The 22018-nt window shown below is 44.3% G+C and overlaps 1 protein-coding gene across 7 annotated transcripts in view; it reads right to left on the bottom strand.

Moving 5' to 3' along the window:
- The window catches only part of LOC121317647 (AT-rich interactive domain-containing protein 1B-like), a 233649-nt gene that overhangs the window by 47780 nt on the left and 163851 nt on the right, over positions 1-22018 (bottom strand). For 6 of the 7 annotated variants that reach the window (XM_041253804.1, XM_041253806.1, XM_041253809.1 and 3 more), the window contains 2 exons: positions 16526-16615; positions 13815-14150 (listed from right to left, as the gene is read on the bottom strand). In XM_041253804.1, the coding sequence (XP_041109738.1) occupies positions 13815-14150; positions 16526-16615 (426 nt within the window). The remainder of the gene's footprint in view (positions 1-13814; positions 14151-16525; positions 16616-22018) is intronic. The other variant, XM_041253807.1, reaches the window with a different exon arrangement.

Below are 22018 nucleotides of genomic sequence, written 5' to 3'. Positions count from 1 at the left end.
CTAGATACACCACAGCGAGGGAGACGCGGAACCTGTCGCTGCTAGATACACCACAGCAAGGGAGACGCGGAACCTGTCGCTGCTAGATACACCACAGCAAGGGAGACGCGGGACCTGTCGCCGCCTGCTAGATACACCACGGCAAGGGAGACGCGGAACCTGTCGCTGCTAGATACACCACAGCCAGGGAGACGCGGAACCTGTCGCTGCTAGATACACCACAGCCAGGGAGACGCGGGACCTGTCGCTGCTAGATACACCACAGCCAGGGAGACGCGGAACCTGTCGCTGCTAGATACACCACAGCCAGGGAGACGCGGAACCTGTCGCTGCTAGATACACCACAGCCAGGGAGACGCGGAACCTGTCGCTGCTAGATACACCACAGCCAGGGAGAGGGCTAGATACACCACAGCCAGGGACACAGCAAGGGAGGACGCGTAACCTGTCGCTGCTAGATACACCACAGCAAGGGATACACCTGTCGCACTAGATACACCACAGCAAGGGAGCAAGGGAGACGCGGAACCTGTCGCCGCTAGATACACCACAGCAAGGGAGACGCGGAACCTGTCGCTGCAGATACACCACAGCAAGGGAGACGCGGAACCTGTCGCCGCCAGATACACCACAGCAAGGGAGACGCGGAACCTGTCGCCGCTAGATACACCACAGCAAGGGAGACGCGGAACCTGTCGCTGCTAGATACACCACAGCAAGGGAGACGCGGAACTGCTAGATACACCACAGCAAGGGAGACGCGGGACCTGTCGCCTAGATACACCACAGCAAGGGAGACGCGGAACCTGTCGCTGCTAGATACACCACAGCCAGGGAGACGCGGAACCTGTCGCTGCTAGATACACAGCACGCACCTGTCGCTGCTAGATACACCACAGCAAGGGAGACGCGGAACCTGTCGCTGCTAGATACACCACAGCAAGGGAGACGCGGAACCTGTCGCTGCTAGATACACCACAGCCAGGGAGACGCGGAACCTGTCGCTGCTAGATACACCACAGCAAGGGAGACGCGGAACCTGTCGCTAGATGAACCTGTAGATACACCACAGCAAGGGAGACGCGGAACCTGTCGCCGCTAGATACACCACAGCAAGGGAGACGCGGAACCTGTCGCCGCTAGATACACCACAGCAAGGGAGACGCGGAACCTGTCGCCGCTGCTAGATACACCACAGCAAGGGAGACGCGGAACCTGTCGCCGCTAGATACACCACGGCAAGGGAGACGCGGAACCTGTCGCCGCCAGATCCACCACGGCAAGGGAGACGCGGAACCTGTCGCCGCCAGATACACCACGGCAAGGGAGACGCGGAACCTGTCGCCGCCAGATACACCACGGCCAGGGAGACGCGGAACCTGTCGCTGCTAGATACACCACAGCAAGGGAGACGCGGAACCTGTCGCTGCTAGATACACCACAGCCAGGGAGACGCGGAACCTGTCGCTGCTAGATACACCACAGCCAGGGAGACGCGGAACCTGTCGCTGCTAGATACACCACAGCCAGGGAGACGCGGAACCTGTCGCCGCTAGATACACCACAGCCAGGGAGACGCGGAACCTGTCGCCGCCAGATACACCACAGCAAGGGAGACGCGGAACCTGTACACCACAGCCAGGGAGACGCGACCTGTCGCTGCTAGATACACCACAGCAAGGGAGACGCGGAACCTGTCGCTGCTAGATACACACACAAGGGAGACGCAACCTGTCGGAGATACACCACAGCAAGGGAGAACCTGTCGCTGCTAGATACACCACAGCAAGGGAGACGCGGAACCTGTCGGGATACACCACAGCAAGGGAGACGCGGGACCTGTCGCTGCTAGATACACCACAGCAAGGGAGACGCGGAACCTGTCGCCTGTCTGTCGCTGCTAGATACACCACAGCCAGGGAGACGCACATAGATACACCACAAGGGAGAGTAGCAGTAGAAATAGTAACAACAAATTAAAAAAACTAGTAACAACAAATTAAAAAAACTATCTTCCTATCTTCCAATGTATTGCATCATTCTGCTATTGAACTTAATCAATAGCATTTTAATAATCGATTTCCCAGGCTTCTTTGTGTGTGTGTGTGTGTGGGGGGGGGGGGGGGGGGGGTCTAGATTTTCCTAAATCTGTGCTACTTATGGAATATCTGGAGTTCAGTCAAGAGTCACTTGAAGAGTAATTACCACTGCTTCCCATTTATCCACATTGTCTTTACAGTCAAGAGATTTATTAAGCAATACTGTTATCACCACATGTTTCTTGGTGCCACAAGGGCTGCGATAGAACTTAAAAATGTCTAAAACAAGCCATTGAAACAAGCCCAACCTGGTCCTCTACTAATGAGCACTCTTATGCAAGGTTCACAAATATGAAGACAAAAAAAAAATCTAAAATCACTGTTATTTATAGGACTGCCTTCTCATCATCTGGATGCACTTGTATATCAGCAGCCCCTGTGCTTGGCTACAGTACAGTTTTCCCATATGGAAATTCAAACATAGCCATGCATTCCGAAGAGAAGTGCTCAGTCTCCAAGACGCCAGAGGAGAGATTGCTGGAACCAATGAGATTAGAACGCCTGCTAGTCAGCTCAGTGGATCACCTCCTCAAGGCTGGACCATTGCATACCTCAATGGGATAAGCGGTACAGTAGTGGAAAGGGGCTGATGTTTCATTAAGGTTCAGCTGCAGCCTCTAACAAAAACAAAACTGGAGAATTGCAAAGTTGTGTCTATTTGTTTGTCTTGATAATGCAAGAAACCCCCCTCTCCCACACCGCTGTATTTAAACCTTTATACACTTTGTATAATCCCACCCCCCTCTCTCACACCGCTGTGTTTAAACCTCTATACACTTTGTATACTCCCACCCCCATCTCCCACACCGCTGTGTTTAAACCTCTATACACTTTGTATACTCCCACCCCCCTCTCCCACACCGCTGTGTTTAAACCTCTATACACTTTGTATACTCCCACCCCCTCCCACACAGCTGTGGAAATTCAAATATAGCCACATTCCGAAGAGAAGTGCTCAGTCTCACCGCTGTGTTTAAACCTCTATACACTTAGTATTCCCACACACAGCTGTGTTTAAACCTCTATACACTTTGTATACTCCCACCCCCATCTCCCACACCGCTGTGTTTAAACCTCTATACACTTTGTATACTCCCACCCCCATCTCCCACACCGCTGTGTTTAAACCTCTATACACTTTGTATACTCCCACCCCCATCTCCCACACCGCTGTGTTTAAACCTCTATACACTTTGTATACTCCCACCCCCATCTCCCACACCGCTGTGTTTAAACCTCTATACACTTTGTATACTCCCACCCCCATCTCCCACACCGCTGTGTTTAAACCTCTATACACTTTGTATACTCCCACCCCCATCTCCCACACCGCTGTGTTTAAACCTCTATACACTTTGTATACTCCCACCCCCATCTCCCACACCGCTGTGTTTAAACCTCTATACACTTTGTATACTCCCACCCCCCTCTCCCACACCGCTGTGTTTAAACCTCTATACACTTTGTATACTCCCACCCCCATCTCCCACACCGCTGTGTTTAAACCTCTATACACTTTGTATACTCCCACCCCCCTCTCCCACACCGCTGTGTTTAAACCTCTATACACTTTGTATACTCCCACCCCCATCTCCCACACTGCTGTTTAAACCTCTATACACTTTGTATACTCCCACCCCCATCTCCCACACCGCTGTGTTTAAACCTCTATACACTTTGTATACTCCCACCCCCATCTCCCACACCGCTGTGTTTAAACCTCTATACACTTTGTATACTCCCACCCCCATCTCCCACACCGCTGTGTTTAAACCTCTATACACTTTGTATACTCCCACCCCCCTCTCCCACACCGCTGTGTTTAAACCTCTATAAACTTTGTATAATCTTTTGAAATCCCTGTCGTCATGATAGAGTCTGAATATCAGCTAGCGTGAGTCTTCTGAAATCACTGTCATCATGATAGAGTCTGAATATCAGCTAGCGTGAATCTTCTGAAATCACTGTCATCATGATAGAGTCTGAATATCAGCTAGCGTGAATCTTCTGAAATCACTGTCATCATGATAGAGTCTGAATAGCAGTGAGAATGAGTCTTCTGAAATCGGGTGTTACAGGTCTCCACGTGATTCTCCACGTCTCCACGGCTACAGCTGTTTAAATAACGTACCTGTAATTTTTCTTTTCATTGTTAACAACTTTTTACACTTACAACTTTAACATTTTTTCAAAATGTCCGCTCTAGTGCACTGATAGTGTACGGATTATTGCCCACATTGTCAAACAGCAATAACGATCCATAATGTGGTTACAGAACAGAAAAGCCAGAGCACTTTTTGTTATTTTTTTTTAAATCACTCTTCCTGCAGTGATTTAGAAGACAGATTCAAAACACAGTTCACTAGAGAGGCCATTTTGAAAAGAGCTTTGAAACAGACTTTAAAGTTATAAGTGTAAAAAGTTGTCAGGATGTTAACAATGAAAAGAAAAATAACAGGTACATTATTTAAACAGTTGTAGCAACACATGGGGATGTGGAACACTAGATTTTTCAGAACCCCGCTGCTTCCTCTTTAAGATGCTGAAGGGGTCCACATCCCTGGAAGAATTATAGAAAGTCAAATGCAAAGAACTGGGGAGCCAAGGAAAACACGGGGGAAAGAGAAGGAATGTGGAGCCTGCTGGCGTTTCCGTGTTCATTTAGTAGTTCAGTAATTTGTTGGCACGATTGGAGACAGAAACAGATGGACCTGTCATTAAGCACAGTAAGTAGAGCAGCTGCCCGCCCAGATAGCTCACATCAGCTGGGCCTGAGAAGATTCCAAACTCTGGGGAGCAGTACAAGTTTTACTATACCAAATAAACTACAGCACACAGGTTCCTATGAGAGGTCAGTGTATTGCAAATGGCAATTTTGTAGCACATTTTTATTTTTTTTAAGTACTATGTTGAAATACCTTTTTGGGATAGGCTGAGTTTGTATTTTTGATTTTACAGGCAGAAACATCCCATTTCAATACAGCAGACCACCGGGGGCACAGCAGTGACTTTTGTGTTCGAAACATTTGAAATGAGTAACATGGATGTTCCCATAGTCTTGCATTGTGGAAGCTGAAGATGAAAGTTATTCTCTGTGGTTAAAAATCCACATTGAAACTTAACAAATTTTTACCCAAAAAAAGCATTATCAGACTGTACTTTTTTGTAGAGGCTAAATAAGTAATCTAAAAATATCTTAGTCACTAATCTTATTATAACACAAATCATAAGATCTGAGCGATGATGTGCAATAATATGACCACTGGTGAGTTCACTGCAAAACTGACAGAAAAAGTCTTGTTTATATCCACAATCTACCCAACCCAAATGAACTGTCTGATACTCTGTGAATTGTGCAAGAGAACCAGTTTCGATCTAGAATCGTTTTGAGGGGTTGATCAGATTCAAGTGCCTCGGTTCAGAAGCAGTCATTCATGTTTGGCATCTAAACATTTGCTTTCGGATTGAAAAAAATGGATTTACGAAGGACAGATTCCTGGCCCATGTAAATGTATTGTATCCACAAAAACATTTGAGTGCAATGTGGAACTGTAGCACAGACGTTTTTGTTTAAACACACACACACACACACACACACACACACACACACACACACACACACACACACACACACACACACACGCACGCTGCATTGGAAAGCAGTTGAAGTTTCAGTATGAACTGTCAGGAGTGCAGGTTGGAAACTGTGGGGGATGGTTTCACCCGTATGATATTATTCATAGCAGTCTACTTCACCCTCTAATACAGTAATCTGATGAAAAGGCAAGCCTCTGGCTTCACATAATGATATGCATATTATAATGCAGAAGGTTTTATTCATGGGGTTTAATGAAGTAAGTTGGCAGCAAAACCGTATCACCTTTTATAAGATACAGTGTTAAAACTGTGACCCTATCTAATGAGATTGGAAATCATCATTCTGAACCAAAGAAGAGGGCATCATTTGATACATACACCCAGTGTTTCAAATGCTATGAATAAAATCTCAAATACAGGCTCCTCTTGAAAATAATGTAACCACTGATGGCACTTAATAACCCTAAGCAGGCTGATAGCACCACATGCATGCTGTTAGAGCAATACCAGCCCTGGGCTGCATCTGCTGTCATTCCCTGCAATATCCATGCTGGAGATTATCGAAGGCAAGAGCGAAGGCAGGCATCAAACCAGAGCCCCATGGGAAGAAAGAGGGTCTAGAAGCACTCTCTCCAAGAGCAGTCCCTTTAATCAGACTCCACTTCAATCTGCTAATAAACACACAGCGGGGGCTCTTTGAACTGGCATTTTGAGTTGGTTACCAGGTTCTTAACCAAGCAAAACGTTGCGTTGCTAAAACCCCAGCAAACAGTTCTGGGATATTCTGCAGTGATTACATTGATGAAATAGCTTTTAGCAATCAAGTATTAGTGCTGTAAAAAATGCAACACCCAGTTTATATAGGCTGTATTGCTATACAGTATGACACAGTCAGAGAGAATGTTAGGTTATAATCATAACCCTGGTTCCCTGAAATAGAAATGCAACCATTACTGAATGGGTATTTACCTCCTAAAGACCTGAATCCTGAATATTATATACCAGAGCTGCTCCGTGAGCCTGTGATGCAGTCGTGACACTGTTTCTGTGCGATCGAAAGGACTGCAGTCACAGATCTCAGCGTAATTTTTCCTTTAAGTCTGCTGTGAATAATGGACGCAGCAACTTTGAATGTTAATGGTTATATTTCTATTTCAGGGCCCTATTTCATGGAAATATATTGCTTGATAAGGGTAAAGTATTCCCTTTCAATATAATCAATCTATATTTTATATAGCGCCTTTCATAGTGGACCACCATCACAAAGCGCTTTACAAGATACAAGATACGAGACTAGGGTGTGTGAGCTATGCATCAGCTGCAGAGTCACTTACAAAAACATCTCACACCAAAGATGGAGCACAAGGAGGTTAAGTGACTTGCTCAGGGTCACACAGTGAGTCAGTGGCTGAGCTGGGATTTGAACTGGGGACCTGCTAGTTACAAGCCTGTGTCTTTAACCACTGGACCGTCAGCTTTTCTGGAAGGGGCAAGTTGACCTGACCGTGTCTGCTATCCATTTGGACAGCCTCTGCTTACACAGGGCTTGACCATAGGACTTCGCCCCATAACAGACAAAAAACTGTTCAGACTGCCTCCAACTTTTCGTCCTGTCAACATAGTATGCCAGGGCCTGAACTGGGCAGAGCGTATGCAGCTGTCGCTCCCTGTCAGACTGGATAGGAGGTGGATGGAAAGCCTCCAGTTCCACAGACTGGTTGGCATGGAACGCCGAGATAAAGCAGTGACATAAGCAGAGAAGGTCTCTGCTGAGCTGGGAGATAATATTGTATTGTGTTTTTTTTACTATTAAAAAGTTGCGTTAATAATAATATGTCGGCAAGTTACACATTATAGTATACAACAAGAGAGTAATACTATGCAACTAAACGGACAAACCCTATTTATAAATAGCTTCAGTATCAAAAGAGAATGAAATAAAAAGGATAATCTCTGAAAGACAGTATTTGATTATATATAGATGGTTACTGCATTCTTCCATAGTTCGGTTATCTGTGAGCTCAACTTCTTTAGAATGCAGACTTTGCTTACATTTCAATTTACTTATAGCTTCCAAAAGTAATTTTTAGTGGGACTGTTGCAAAGTTTTGCACTACAGCCTGTTACTCTGTATGACTTGTGTGATTTAAAGCATTAGTGGTATATTTATGAAAGATGATATTTTGCATCAGACTATTTCAGTGATTTTTTCAGCAAATAGCAGTTCATTTTTCAGCCTTGAGCAGTGCTGAAATAAAGCTCCTTCAGTGCACTAATGGAGCACTTTGTCAGACACTACAAGCAGACCCCTACTAGTCTAGCACATGCTTAAACCATGCAAAACTGCAGGAGAATGCAACCCCTCCCACGCTCTCCCTCCTCGCCGCTATGCGCTTCGATGACATGGGTGCCCCTGACTACCTTGTAAGTGCCACATACTTCAAAACAAATTGAAAATCCTGCGCTGGAGGTGAACAGCAGGTGAACAGCAGGTACTTCCTGTGCGCTGGTTTTATGGGGATGTGGAAATAGGTGTCCTTGAGTCACCTGTCCTGATTAACTGCAACAGCCATTGCATTGCCAACATTTTGAACCCCCTTTGTCTCAGATACAGGTTGCCCTGTCTGTCGAGGATCGGTCTGAAGCCACCACATCTTGCTTGAGCACTAGGAAGTACCTGGAGTAGATCCCTTCCATCATCTTAAGGGTTCTATCATGCGAATAGCCCGTTTTTGTAGCAGAGCTACTACCTCCCGAGACACCACAACGGCAGTCTGTGGGTCTGTGACTGATGTTGTAAACTTAAACTGAAGAGAATAGCCGATCTTAACAGTAGTAAGCACCCAGATGTCTGTGGTGCAGATGCCAATAGTCCAGATGGCTCCCTGAGAAGGGGTACGGGCCTGTGGCAGCAAATTCCTCAGGCTGCTGCTTCACCTGTGGCTTGGCCTTTGCTTTCTGTCTTTGCGGAGGATGGCTGAACCTACCATGGCCTCCATGACTAGCACCCGCGGGCCAGTCTTGATAATTGCCTCTGGCAGCTGCACAGCCGGGTGTGCCAGTCTTTGAGGCTGCTGGGCCCTAGGGTGCCAGTTTGCTGCTGGTTTATATAGCAATGCTTTGTCCCCATCAAGAACACGTGCCTGGAGAAGCCAAAGTTGTCTGCCGGCGGCTAACAGCGCAGCCAGGTTTCTGCCTATAGCCTGGCCATTGAGGTTGAACACACAGAGCAGGTTTTTTGTTCATCCAGCTGTTGTGGTGAGAGCCTGTGGTTTGTGGAGATGGACCATAGAAAATTGTGACTGGTGGGCTACCAGGATGCTGGTATAGTTCCCTAGCAGTGCGGCAAATGCCCCAGCTGGGGATCCCCTCAGAAACCCAGCACTGCTTGAAGGGCAGGCAGCGTCCTTGCATAGCAGTGCCAAATTAGATGCCTGGACTAAGGCAGCAATGGAAGCCTCAACCGGCAGAAAATGGCCAAGGCCCAGCTTTTCCGTATCATGCACCGTATATAGGGCATCCATCGTAAGGGAAACAGTAGGAGCGGGAGCCGGATGGTCCCAGGAAGACTGAATTTCATATTGAAAATCCAGGTGAACTGGGGGGAGGATATGGGAGAGGTGGTAGGCTCAACATCAAAAATGGATTGCTTTGTTTCCCCTACTGTTGACCAGGCCACTTGCAAGGTGGCAGTGGCTCTCTTGATTAGCAGTATGAGCTCTGCTGACAGGGAGAGTTGCAGTGGCTCTCTTGATTAGTGGTATGAGCTCTGCTGACCGTCCACGTCCTCTGATGGGAAGGCCAGCTCCTGTTTACCCACCTCCTCAGAGGCGGCAATGGACAGTGTCCTCCTCAGAGGTGGCGATGGACAGTATGTCCTCCTCAGAGGCGGTGATGGACAGTATGTCCTCCTCAGAGGCGGAGATGGACAGCATGTCCTCCTCAGAGGCGCCGATGGACAGTATGTCCTCCTCAGGCCAATCTGTGCTGGCTGCCCCGTGGGGCCCCAAGGGGCAGGCGGGCCAGGTGGCACCGAGCGTTCCTGCAGCAGTTCACTCAGATTCTCTTGATGTACACTTTACAATTGTACTGGTTATTTTTAACTTTTTTTTTCTTTTTATGTTGTTTTTAAAGATGTATGTGTCCTAACCATCATGCCAATTTGAAAATGTGGAGGAAAAGTTTTAATATGAGCAAATTCTATGCAACTAGAAACATGTTAGTTGGACATTATGCACATTAAAAAGCCGATCTGTGATAAAATAGTGTGTGTCGGTTTGGACATTTGAATGTTGGTGAAGACACCTGCACCTGATTTGATGCCTGTACTCCATTTTAGTTTTAAAAGAATGGATCAAATAAAAAGAAAGCAACATGGTATTTAGTCCTTGTCTTTGTCATTGGTGCTCAAAGAAGCCTCATTTCTGAATTTTCATTGTGTCTTTCTTTCCAGGACACGCTCTGTTGTTGTCATCATTATATAAAAATGTGATGACCATTTGCCCCTCGATTTTGTGCAGTGTGTCCTTCAGAGTAGACAGTCTGAACCTGACTGATTCTTTGTTGATCTTCGACCACTAAATTGTGCAAGAGCAGGTATTTCCTTACTTTTTTTGTTAACATGACAGCTCTTCACAAATCTCTTTGTTCTTGTTCCAGGTGAATCGGTCAAATTTTGATTTTTGATTCTGTAGCATCTCTTCCATTTTTCCCTTTTTCCCTTTTTTCATTTCTAATTTGTTCCTCCAGCATATTCACCTTCTGCACTTTTTCCAGTGTCTTTTTATCCTTGCATTTGGCTCGCTGATTATGCTTTTGGTCCTCATTGAAACCCACTGATGATGATGTTGGTGTCTCTGTGATCTTTACTGTTCCTGTTCAATGGAAACTCCATCTGGCATTTCAGGAGTTGCTGGAGAAACAGGTGACTGTTCCTGAAATCTTCCTTTAGCTTCTCTGTACTGTCTCTTCTGTAACTGCCATTTCCTTTGGAAATGCCTGCGTTCCCTGCCTGCCATTTTGCTACTGTCCCTGTAACGCCTCCTACTTCTTTGTTTTTCACTCTCTAGAGCAGTGGTTCCCAAACTGTGGGTCGCGAGAATCTACCTCGGTATCTCTCCTGCTTGCACACTGCACAGCACACTGCAAGGCGTAGCAGCCTCTCGGCGCAGTGTGACAATATATCTTGTAGGCAAGCCTGCGTAGGCTCTACTGATCTCCACCAATCACATAACTCCGTTATGAAATACGACCCTCCCGCGCTAGTCTCAAATGCACATCACTGAAAGAGACCCCACTCTACCCCATTTGTTAATTGCCATGGATTATTTTTACAAAGAACATCAACTCCAAACAGTGAATCTACTGATTTGAATATGACTGGAAAACATGAGGATGGCAAGAAATGTGCTCACAAATCTGATGAGGCTTTCCTGGAGTGTGGCTTCACCAGTGTATTTGTGAAAAATGCCTCATATGACACAAGGTGTTATCTAGCGAAAGCATGAAACCAAATAAATTGCAGCGACATTTGGAAACCCTTCACAAGGAATAGGTGGGGAAACCAAAATCATTTTACTTGCGTAGGAAAGAGGGACTTTCGCATCAACAAGTGCAATTCAAGAGGGCCTTGTCCGTCTCTGATCAAGCTCAACGAGCATCGTGCGAGGTGAGTTCCCGTATCACACAAGCCAAGAAGCCTTTCATTCTGCCCGCTGCAGTCGATATGGTGAGAATAATGTGTGGGGAAACTGAGGCAAACACTGTGAAGAGATCTACCATCAGAGCCATGCCTCTCTCCAACAACACTGTGAAGAGATCTATCATCAGAGCCACGACTCTCTCCAACAACACTGCGAAGAGATCTATCATCAGAGCCACGACTCTCTCCAACAACACTGTGAAGAGATCTATCATCAGAGCCACGACTCTCTCCAACAACACTGTGAAGAGATCTACCATCAGAGCCATGCCTCTCTCCAACAACACTGTGAAGAGATCTACCATCAGAGCCATGCCTCTCTCCAACAACACTGCAAAGAGATCTACCATCAGAGCCATGCCTCTCTCCAACAACACTGTGAAGAGATCTACCATCAGAGCCATGCCTCTCTCCAACAACACTGTGAAGAGCCATCAGAGCCATGCCTCTCTCCAACAACACTGTGAAGAGATCTACCATCAGAGCCATGCCTCTCTCCAACAACACTGTGAAGAGATCTATCATCAGAGCCACGACTCTCTCCAACAACACTGTGAAGAGATCTATCATCAGAGCCACGACTCTCTCCAACAACACTGTGAAGAGATCTACCATCAGAGCCATGCCTCTCTCCAACAACACTGCGAAGAGATCTATCATCAGAGCCACGACTCTCTCCAACAACACTGTGAAGAGATCTACCATCAGAGCCATGCCTCTCTCCAACAACACTGTGAAGAGATCTATCATCAGAGCCACGACTCTCTCCAACAACACTGTGAAGAGATCATGGATCTTTGGTTGCTATGTATTTTGGTTGCTATGTGTTTTGGCTGCTCTTTGTGTTGGTTGCTCAGTGTTTTGGTTGCTATGTGTTTTGGTTGGTTTATTGCTTTGGTTGCTTTCTAGGGTCACATTTTTAAGTATCAAAATGGGGTCGTGCAGGAAAAATGTTTGGCAGCCTCTGCTCTAGATATATTTCTTGTCTTTCACTCTCTAGATATATTTCTTGTCTTTCACTCTAGATATATTTCTTGTCTTTCACTCTCTAGATATATTTCTTGTCTTTCACTCTAGATATATTTCTTGTCTTTCACTCTAGATATATTTCTTGTCTTTCACTCTCTAGATATATTTCTTGTCTTTCACTCTAGATATATTTCTTGTCTTTCACTCTCTAGATATATTTCTTGTCTTTCACTCTAGATATATTTCTTGTCTTTCACTCTCTAGATATATTTCTTGTCTTTCTATATATATTTCTTGTCTTTCACTCTCTAGATATATTTCTTGTCTTTCACTCTAGATATATTTCTTGTCTTTCACTCTAGATATATTTCTTGTCTTTCACTCTCTAGATATATTTCTTGTCTTTCACTCTCTAGATATATTTCTTGCCTTTCACTCTAGATATATTTCTTGCCTTTCACTCTCTAGATATATTTCTTGCCTTTCACTCTCTAGATATATTTCTTGCCTTTCACTCTCTAGATATATTTCTTGCCTTTCACTCTCTAGATATATTTCTTGTCTTTCACTCTCTAGATATATTTCTTGTCTTTCACTGTATTGTTTAACCATCACAGTCCATGTTTTTTTCTCTCTGCAAGCAAAATCAGTCTGTTTTTATTGTGCAGTTACACAGCACTTCCTCCAGTTTCACATGACAAAAATGCAGCCAAAATAAATGGAAGCGACAAGCTATGGTAATTATAACATGGAAATATGGTAATCATTAAACAGTGTGCATTTTAATTTGCAAGTGAACTGTGACATTAGGGCCTTATTGAGCACTATATTCTACAATTATGCATACTGGCTTTGGATACTGTTTTAATTCAGGAAACTGTGTTTTTTTTTTTTCTTTTGCTAAATTGCATTACCTTTTACGTTGTACACAGTTCTGTGCATGGGTTGTTAACTGGGAATTTTACATACTGCTAATATCTCTTTTGGCAAGTGATATTTTCAGAATCATATCGTCCTGAATTAAAATACTTCTTGTGTTGAAAATATAGCACTGTACCAACAAAACCAATACAGTACATCTAAATAGAAGCCTACTTATTTTAAAACACAGTCTTTTCAGATATGTATTTTTGATATTGTATCTTTTTTGTGTTCCCTATAAAACAGACAAGGGCTGGAACAGATATGACTGGCTCAGCAGAGGACTGGGTGCTTGGGGTATGAGTGGAGAGGTGGGACTCTGAAAACAACAAAGCTGTCTTCTATACATGGAGAGCTCTCAGTGAAAGCACTGGTCCACAGTGTCCAAAACCTGCTGGCTCAGCAGAGGACTGGGTGCTTGGGGTATGAGTGGAGAGGGGGAGCTTTGAAAACAGCAGAGTTACCTCTATACCTTGAGAACTCTCAATGAAAGGACTTTCTCCTGTCTCACTCCAGATCATCCCTACCTTGAGGTCCATAGTGTCCACTCTGAGGCCCATAAGTGCCACTGGAGCCACCCTGCTGGTAGGCACCCATCCCAGGCAAAGGGTGTTGGGACATGGAGGGTCCAGATTGCTGAGTTGCATGCTGGGACATTTGACCCATCCCAGGATGCACCTGGCCTCCAGGCGAAGGGTGTGGAGACATGGAGGGTCCAGATGGCTGAGTTGCATGCTGGGACATTGGACCCATCCCAGGATGCACCTGGCCTCCAGGCAAAGGGTGTGGAGACATGGAGGGTCCAGGTGGCTGAGTTGCATGCTGGGACATCAGAGGGTTCCGCAGCATGCCAGGCAGGAAACCTGAACACAAAGCAGAGAAGCAAAGACTACTCATCATTCACTTCCCTGACAGCGCTCCCATAACCTAACAGGTACCACGGACTACAGGAATACATCTCCAAAGCATCAACATTACTTTGAAATGCCTGCTTCGTTTACCATAAAAAATAGAGGAGCAACAATTAATTGATTGATCGATATGGCTTTAAATTTACAAGCTTCAATTAAACAGTCATTAGTACAAAGTTGTGCTTTATAAACCAATAGTACCACAGTCTATGGCAGTGTGTTTCCCAAGTCCAGATGGTCATTTAGTTGCTCTTATATGATTGGCCCTGTTAAGTGCATATTTTAAACTGTCCCTGTAATTCGAGTGTTCCTCGGTCATGTGGTAATGGGTTGTATTCATATCTGTAAGAGAGCTGACTATCTATATGACAGAAATTGAAATGTCTTGCTTTTTTTATTGAACACAGCATTATAGTAAATGCATTCAGCAAGAGTGCTTACGCAGCAACATGGATTCAAGAGATGTGATGGAATTGGTTCTCTCCCCTTACCACAACAGATTCTGTAAAGGCTGCATAAAATACTGCATTTTAAATTGTGTGTAAATCCCAGAACAGAGTGGATAAAATGAAGGGGTCGGTGATATTGTGCACATGTAGCTGACAGCTAATACTGCACTCCTTGGCTGTTTCAATGAAGGGATCGGAGATATTGTGCACATGTAGCTGACAGCTAATACTGCACTCCTTGTCTCTTTCTCTCTCTCAAGCCAGGCACTGCTCCTTGCCTTGTGATTAAGTGGACAGTATGTAAAAGACATTCTAGATTAATGAAAACACACAGCCCCCTGAATAGCAATTTCAAAGAGTGACTTGAAAATGACAGTAAAGCAATCTCGCCCCATGGAGGGAAAAGAAAAAACAGAGAGGTTCGAGGGTTCTTTTGCAAGGACCTGGTTTGTGACACAATAAACGGCCAGATGGTCAAACACTATTAATATGCTCTGCTTAACTTAATCCTGCAGAGTCATTACTAATGCGGCTCTTTCAAATTGTCTGTGAGAAACCCCATCAGCTCACTTAAAAACTCCCAGATACTAATACTACTTGTATTTACTTATCTTGTAAAAACAATATATATAATACTTCTTCTGACCCCCACTTGAGCACCAGAGAATACAAACATGTGTGAGTCACCTTCCCCTACCAGGGCTGAGGCTGGTATTAGAGCACCCGTCCTCGTTACCAGGGCTGAGGCTGGTATTAGAGCACCCGTCCTCGTTACCAGGGCTGGGCTGAGGCTGGTATTAGAGCACTGAGGCTGGTATTCAGGGCTCGTTACCGTTACCAGGGCTGAGGCTGGTATTAGAGCACCCATCCTCGTTACCAGGGCTGAGGCTGGTATTCTGGTATTAGAGCACCCATCCTCGTTACCAGGGCTGAGGCTGGTATTAGAGCACCCATCCTCGTTACCAGGGCTGAGGCTGGTATTAGAGTTACCAGGGCTGAGGCTGGTATTAGAGCACCCGTCTTCGTTACCAGGGCTGAGGCTGGTATTAGAGCACAGGGCTGAGGCGTCCTCGTTACCAGGGCTGAGGCTGGTATTAGAGCACCCGTCCTCGTTACCAGGGCTGAGGCTGGTATTAGAGCACCCGTCCTCGTTACCAGGGCTGAGGCTGGTATTAGAGCACAGGGCTGAGGCGTCCTCGTTACCAGGGCTGAGGCTGGTATTAGAGCACAGGGCTGAGGCGTCCTCGTTACCAGGGCTGAGGCTGGTATTAGAGCACTGAGGCTGGTATTAGAGTCCTCGTTACCAGGGCTGAGGCTGGTATTAGAGCACTGGTATTAGAGCACCCATCCTCGTTACCAGGGCTGAGGCTGGTATTAGAGCACCCGTCCTCGTTACCAGGGCTGGGCTGAGGCTGGTATTGGTATTAGAGCACGCGTCCTCGTTACCAGGGCTGAGGCTGGTATTAGAGAGTTACCAGGGCTGAGGCTGGTATTAGAGCACGCGTCCTCGTTACCAGGGCTGAGGCTGGTATTAGAGCACCCGTCCTCGTTACCAGGGCTGAGGCTGGTATTAGAGCATGCGTCCTCGTTACCAGGGCTGAGGCTGGTATTAGAGAGCACTGGTATTAGAGCACGTCCTCGTTACCAGGGCTGAGGCTGGTATTAGAGCACGCGTCCTCGTTACCAGGGCTGAGACTGGTATTAGAGCATGTGTCCTTGTCTCACGTGGCTCTGGTTTGTTGACCTGTTTGTTTCTCACGGGAACACTAGATTATTTTACTAATTAACACGCCAAACATATCCCAACAAGAAGCACTCTCATTCGGTTTGTTTTCTTCAAATCATTAGATTTTTCCTTAAATAAGCCAAAAAGCCTACCTCTCTCCTGAGACACTGGGGTCTGGTTGATTGTAGGGTGTGACCCAGGATCAGACCGCAGCCCCGAAGTCTGAGCGGCCATCTGGCTGCCTGGAAGGTTTTCATTGATTACAGACAAAGTATTCCTGGGGCACAATCCAAAATCAGACTGAAAGGGTTGTACAGTGGATATGTGAGAAAGCTCTGCACCATTAATATGTCCAGTGGTTAAAACTAATGCTGATTTTTTTGTTGAACCTCACCTATAACGAAACTTTATTGAGAGGGTTATTGAATACAACACTTGAAAGTGTGTGGTCTGTCTCGTTCATATGGCAAGAGGTTAAAACAATGTGGCACTGAAACAGTTCACTGTACAACACCTGTAATGGCACCAGGAGAGAATCATAGAACACAGCTTTGTACCAACTACAAAAACACTATGGCAAAGTGCTGTGGACTGCACCATCAATATTTCTTCTAGGTTAAAACAACGTTGCAACAGATTGACAGAAACACTTTGGTTTGTTTTTGTGCATTATGGTGGCTTTTCTGATAAGACTTGGTTTTTGCCTGGCCCAGCACCTGGTTCAACAAGCCCTGGTCTGAGCGCATTCTGGCACAATAACACAGGCTCCACAGCTACACTGCACTGCTGAACAGCCAGGAGATTCGGCTTCTGTGTCTTGATCAAACTGACACCTCAGTGAGGGGGGTGTAGGATAAGTAACTGCACTTCTTCCCACTTCACTGTGAGGAATTCACAGAACTGAACAATTACTGGAAATTTTAAGAAAATGATTTTGAATAATATGTTTTGGAACTGCAAGAGCAGCTAATTGATATTAGAGCATAAGCCTTAGAAACATACTCAGAGTCAGACGAATTTCTACCTCAAAGAACAGGAACAGGATTTTCAAATAGAACTGGCTGGAAAATGTCACTGACTTGAGATGTGGCATGCTGAGCACTCAGTGCCCTTTATAAACACACAGGAGAGATTCTAATTTCCAGGTTTGCATGTAAGCAATCTATAGACTCAGTGCCCTTTACAAACACACAGGAGAGATTCTGATTTCCAGGTTTGCATGTAAGCAATCTATAGACTCAGTGCCCTTTGCAAATACACAGGAGAGATTCTGATTTCCAGGTTTGCATGTAAGCAATCTATAGACTCAGTGCCCTTTACAAACACACAGGAGAGATTCTGATTTCCAGGTTTGCATGTAAGCAATCTATAGACTCAGCACCCTTTACAAACACACAGGAGAGATTCTGATTTCCAGGTTTGCATGTAAGCAATCTATAGACTCAGTGCCCTTTGCAAACACACAGGAGAGATTCTGATTTCCAGGTTTGCATGTAAGCAATCTATAGACTCAGTGCCCTTTGCAAACACACAGGAGAGATTCTGATTTCCAGGTTTGCATGTAAGCAATCTATAGACTCAGTGCCCTTTGCAAACACATAGGAGAGATTCTGATTTCCAGGTTTGCATGTAAGCAATCTATAGACTCAGTGCCCTTTGCAAACACATAGGAGAGATTCTGATTTCCAGGTTTGCATGTAAGCAATCTATAGACTCAGTGCCCTTTGCAAACACACAGGAGAGATTCTGATTTCCAGGTTTGCATGTAAGCAATCTATAGACTCAGTGCCCTTTGCAAACACACAGGAGAGATTCTGATTTCCAGGTTTGCATGTAAGCAATCTATAGACTCAGTGCCCTTTGCAAACACACAGGAGAGATTCTGATTTCCAGGTTTGCATGTAAGCAATCTATAGACTCAGTGCCCTTTGCAAACACATAGGAGAGATTCTGATTTCCAGGTTTGCATGTAAGCAATCTATAGACTCAGTGCCCTTTGCAAACACATAGGAGAGATTCTGATTTCCAGGTTTGCATGTAAGCAATCTATAGACTCAGTGCCCTTTGCAAACACACAGGAGAGATTCTGATTTCCAGGTTTGCATGTAAGCAATCTATAGACTCAGTGCCCTTTGCAAACACATAGGAGAGATTCTGATTTCCAGGTTTGCATGTAAGCAATCTATAGACTCAGTGCCCTTTGCAAACACATAGGAGAGATTCTGATTTCCAGGTTTGCATGTAAGCAATCTAGAGACTCAGTGCCCTTTGCAAACACATAGGAGAGATTCTGATTTCTTTGCCATAATCCATTGGCATGCATCAGTCGAAACATACAACATTCACAACTCCTAAAATCAAGCTATTAACCAAAACAGTTGAAAAAAACTGATGCTGGTTAAAATGCTTTTTACAGAAAGTGTTTATAGAAACAGTCCACACAGTCAAATGCAGTACAGTGATTCAAACAGAGTTTAATTTGGAGTGGATGTTTTATGTTTATCAATTAGACAGATTTTAAAGACGGTTAAAAGGCAAAAAAACATCAACACACTTTGCGGTCAACTGCCAGAAGGCAGAGCATTCATCTCTGGGCAGAAATGGCTCAATTTGAATAGTAGATTTTTTGGTAAGGCAACCACAAAATATGGTGACTACTAAATCATCCCACTATTCAATCAAATTAAAGATATGTTTTACTTAGCCCACTGATCTATCATAATCCAAATGAGAGTGCTTGTTGCTTAAGGGAAGCATTAATAATACAGCTGGAATTGCTTAAATGTAAATAATGAATGTGTTATTGAAATATGCATGATCTGTAATGTACTTGTAATAACCGCAATGAAAAGTCAAATACAAAAAAAGCACATTGCTCTATTGAATGATTACTCTTTATTTAAACAATATAAATTACATGTTAAACTCTAGCTAAATGTACAAAAAATATTTCATAATTGAAGTTACTCCTCCAGAAGGTTCCTCAAGTGCTCTCTTCAATCATTACTTGAGATTAAGATGCGTCTATGATGGCGTTAGCATTGATAGAAACTGGAATAATGATGACTAGAAGGAACCAGTTTGTTGTTGCTCAATCAGAGACTTGAGGTGCCACTGCAGCTTGTTATAGTTCATCATGTGTCTTGAGGTGCCACTGCAGCTTGTTATAGTTCATCATGTGTCTTGAGGTGCCACTGCAGCTTGTTATAGTTCATCATGTGTCTTGAGGTGCCACTGCAGCTTGTTATAGTTCATCATGTGTCTTGAGGTGCCACTGCAGCTTGTTATAGTTCATCATGTGTCTTGAGGTGCCACTGCAGCTTGTTATAGTTCATCATGTGTCTTGAGGTGCCACTGCAGCTTGTTATAGTTCATCATGTGTCTTGAGGTGCCACTGCAGCTTGTTATAGTTCATCATGTGTCTTGAGGTGCCACTGCAGCTTGTTATAGTTCATCATGTGTCTTGAGGTGCCACTGCAGCTTGTTATAGTTCATCATGTGTCTTGAGGTGCCACTGCAGCTTGTTATAGTTCATCATGTGTCTTGAGGTGCCACTGCAGCTTGTTATAGTTCATCATGTGTCTTGAGGTGCCACTGCAGCTTGTTATAGTTCATCATGTGTCTTGAGGTGCCACTGCAGCTTGAAATAGTTCATCATGTGTCTTGAGGAATGCCACTGCAGCTTGTTGTAGTTCATCATGTGTCTTGAGGTGCCACTGCAGCTTGTTGTAGTTCATCATGTGTCTTGAGGTGCCACTGCAGCTGTTATAGTTCATCATGTGTCTTGAGGTGCCACTGCAGCTTGTTATAGTTCATCATGTGTCTTGAGGTGCCACTGCAGCTTGTTATAGTTCATCATGTGTCTTGAGGTGCCACTGCAGCTCTTATAGTTCATCATGTGTCTTGAGGTGCCACTGCAGCTTCTTATAGTTCATCATGTGTCTTGAGGTGCCACTGCAGTGTTATAGTTCATCATGTGTCTTGAGGTGCCACTGCAGCTTGTTATAGTTCATCATGTGTCTTGAGGTGCCACTGCAGCTTGTTATAGTTCATCATGTGTCTTGAGGTGCCACTGCAGCTTGTTATAGTTCATCATGTGACTTGAGGTGCCACTGCAGCTCCTTATAGTTCATCATGTGACTTGAGCCCTGGACTCTTCCAGCACTAAGAAAACCCAACTAAAACTAATGAAATAGGAGCAGTGCTTTACTGTATGTAAGGGAATCATTCACAGCAATGATACAATGAGGCTGGACCTGGTTAACTGCTGTGCTCTGTTGAGGGTTATTTTACTGTTTCTGCTCCCAGTTTGAGTCCTAACATGTGGAGGCCTACCTCTCTGTAAAGTGACTGCCACAAAATGATTCTTTTTTACTGCTTGATACTCACAGTGAAGAATCACAGAATACAGCTGTATGTATAAGTTTATTCACCATGTAATTGGTTCATAGAGCACTGGGGAATACACAATTAAATGTAAAATGCTACTAAATTGGTCCAAACGTCACCATCTTCAAGTGCTATTGAGAGATGATAAATACAGGTCTACATCTTCATGTGCTATTGAGAGATGATAAATACAGGTCTACATCTTCATGTGCTATTGAGAGATGATAAATACAGGTCTCCATCTTCATGTGCTATTGAGAGATGATAAATACAGGTCTACATCTTCATGTGCTATTGAGAGATGATAAATACAGGTCTACATCTTCATGTGCTATTGAGAGATGATAAATACAGGTCTACATCTTCATGTGCTATTGAGAGATGATAAATACAGGTCTACATCTTCATGTGCTATTGAGAGATGATAAATACAGGTCTACATCTTCATGTGCTATTGAGAGATGATAAATACAGGTCTACATCTTCATGTGCTATTGAGAGATGATAAATACAGGTCTACATCTTCATGTGCTATTGAGAGATGATAAATACAGGTCTACATCTTCATGTGCTATTGAGAGATGATAAATACAGGTCTCCATCTTCATGTGCTATTGAGAGATGATAAATACAGGTCTACATCTTCATGTGCTATTGAGAGATGATAAATACAGGTCTACATCTTCATGTGCTATTGAGAGATGATAAATACAGGTCTACATCTTCATGTGCTATTGAGAGATGATAAATACAGGTCTACATCTTCATGTGCTATTGAGAGATGATAAATACAGGTCTACATCTTCATGTGCTATTGAGGGATGATAAATACAGGTCTACATCTTCATGTGCTATTGAGAGATGATAACATACAGGTCTACATCTTCATGTGTTATTGAGAGATGATAACATACAGGTCTACATCTTCATGTGCTATTGAGAGATGATAAATACAGGTCTACATCTTCATGTGCTATTGAGAGATGATAAATACAGGTCTACATCTTCATGTGCTATTGAGGGATGATAAATACAGGTCTCCATCCACACCGTCTACCAATAAGGCTCATCATTCAGAATGCGTGCCAAAGATATTGGCTCCAAATTAGGAAGAAATGTAAACAAATAATTAAAACAGCAACAAGTGCCATATGCAACGCTCATTTATTTCAGCCTTAGAATGGGATCTCTGCTTTAACATATGGTTCTGTAAATTAGGGAGATAATTATAATGAAATTATGTTTGATTTAGGTTA

The sequence above is a fragment of the Polyodon spathula genome, chromosome 6 (genome assembly GCF_017654505.1).
Source record: "Polyodon spathula isolate WHYD16114869_AA chromosome 6, ASM1765450v1, whole genome shotgun sequence".
NCBI lineage: Eukaryota > Metazoa > Chordata > Actinopteri > Acipenseriformes > Polyodontidae > Polyodon > Polyodon spathula.
The sequence above is the reverse complement of the archived record's forward strand: the minus strand, read 5'-3'. Positions and strand labels throughout refer to the sequence as shown.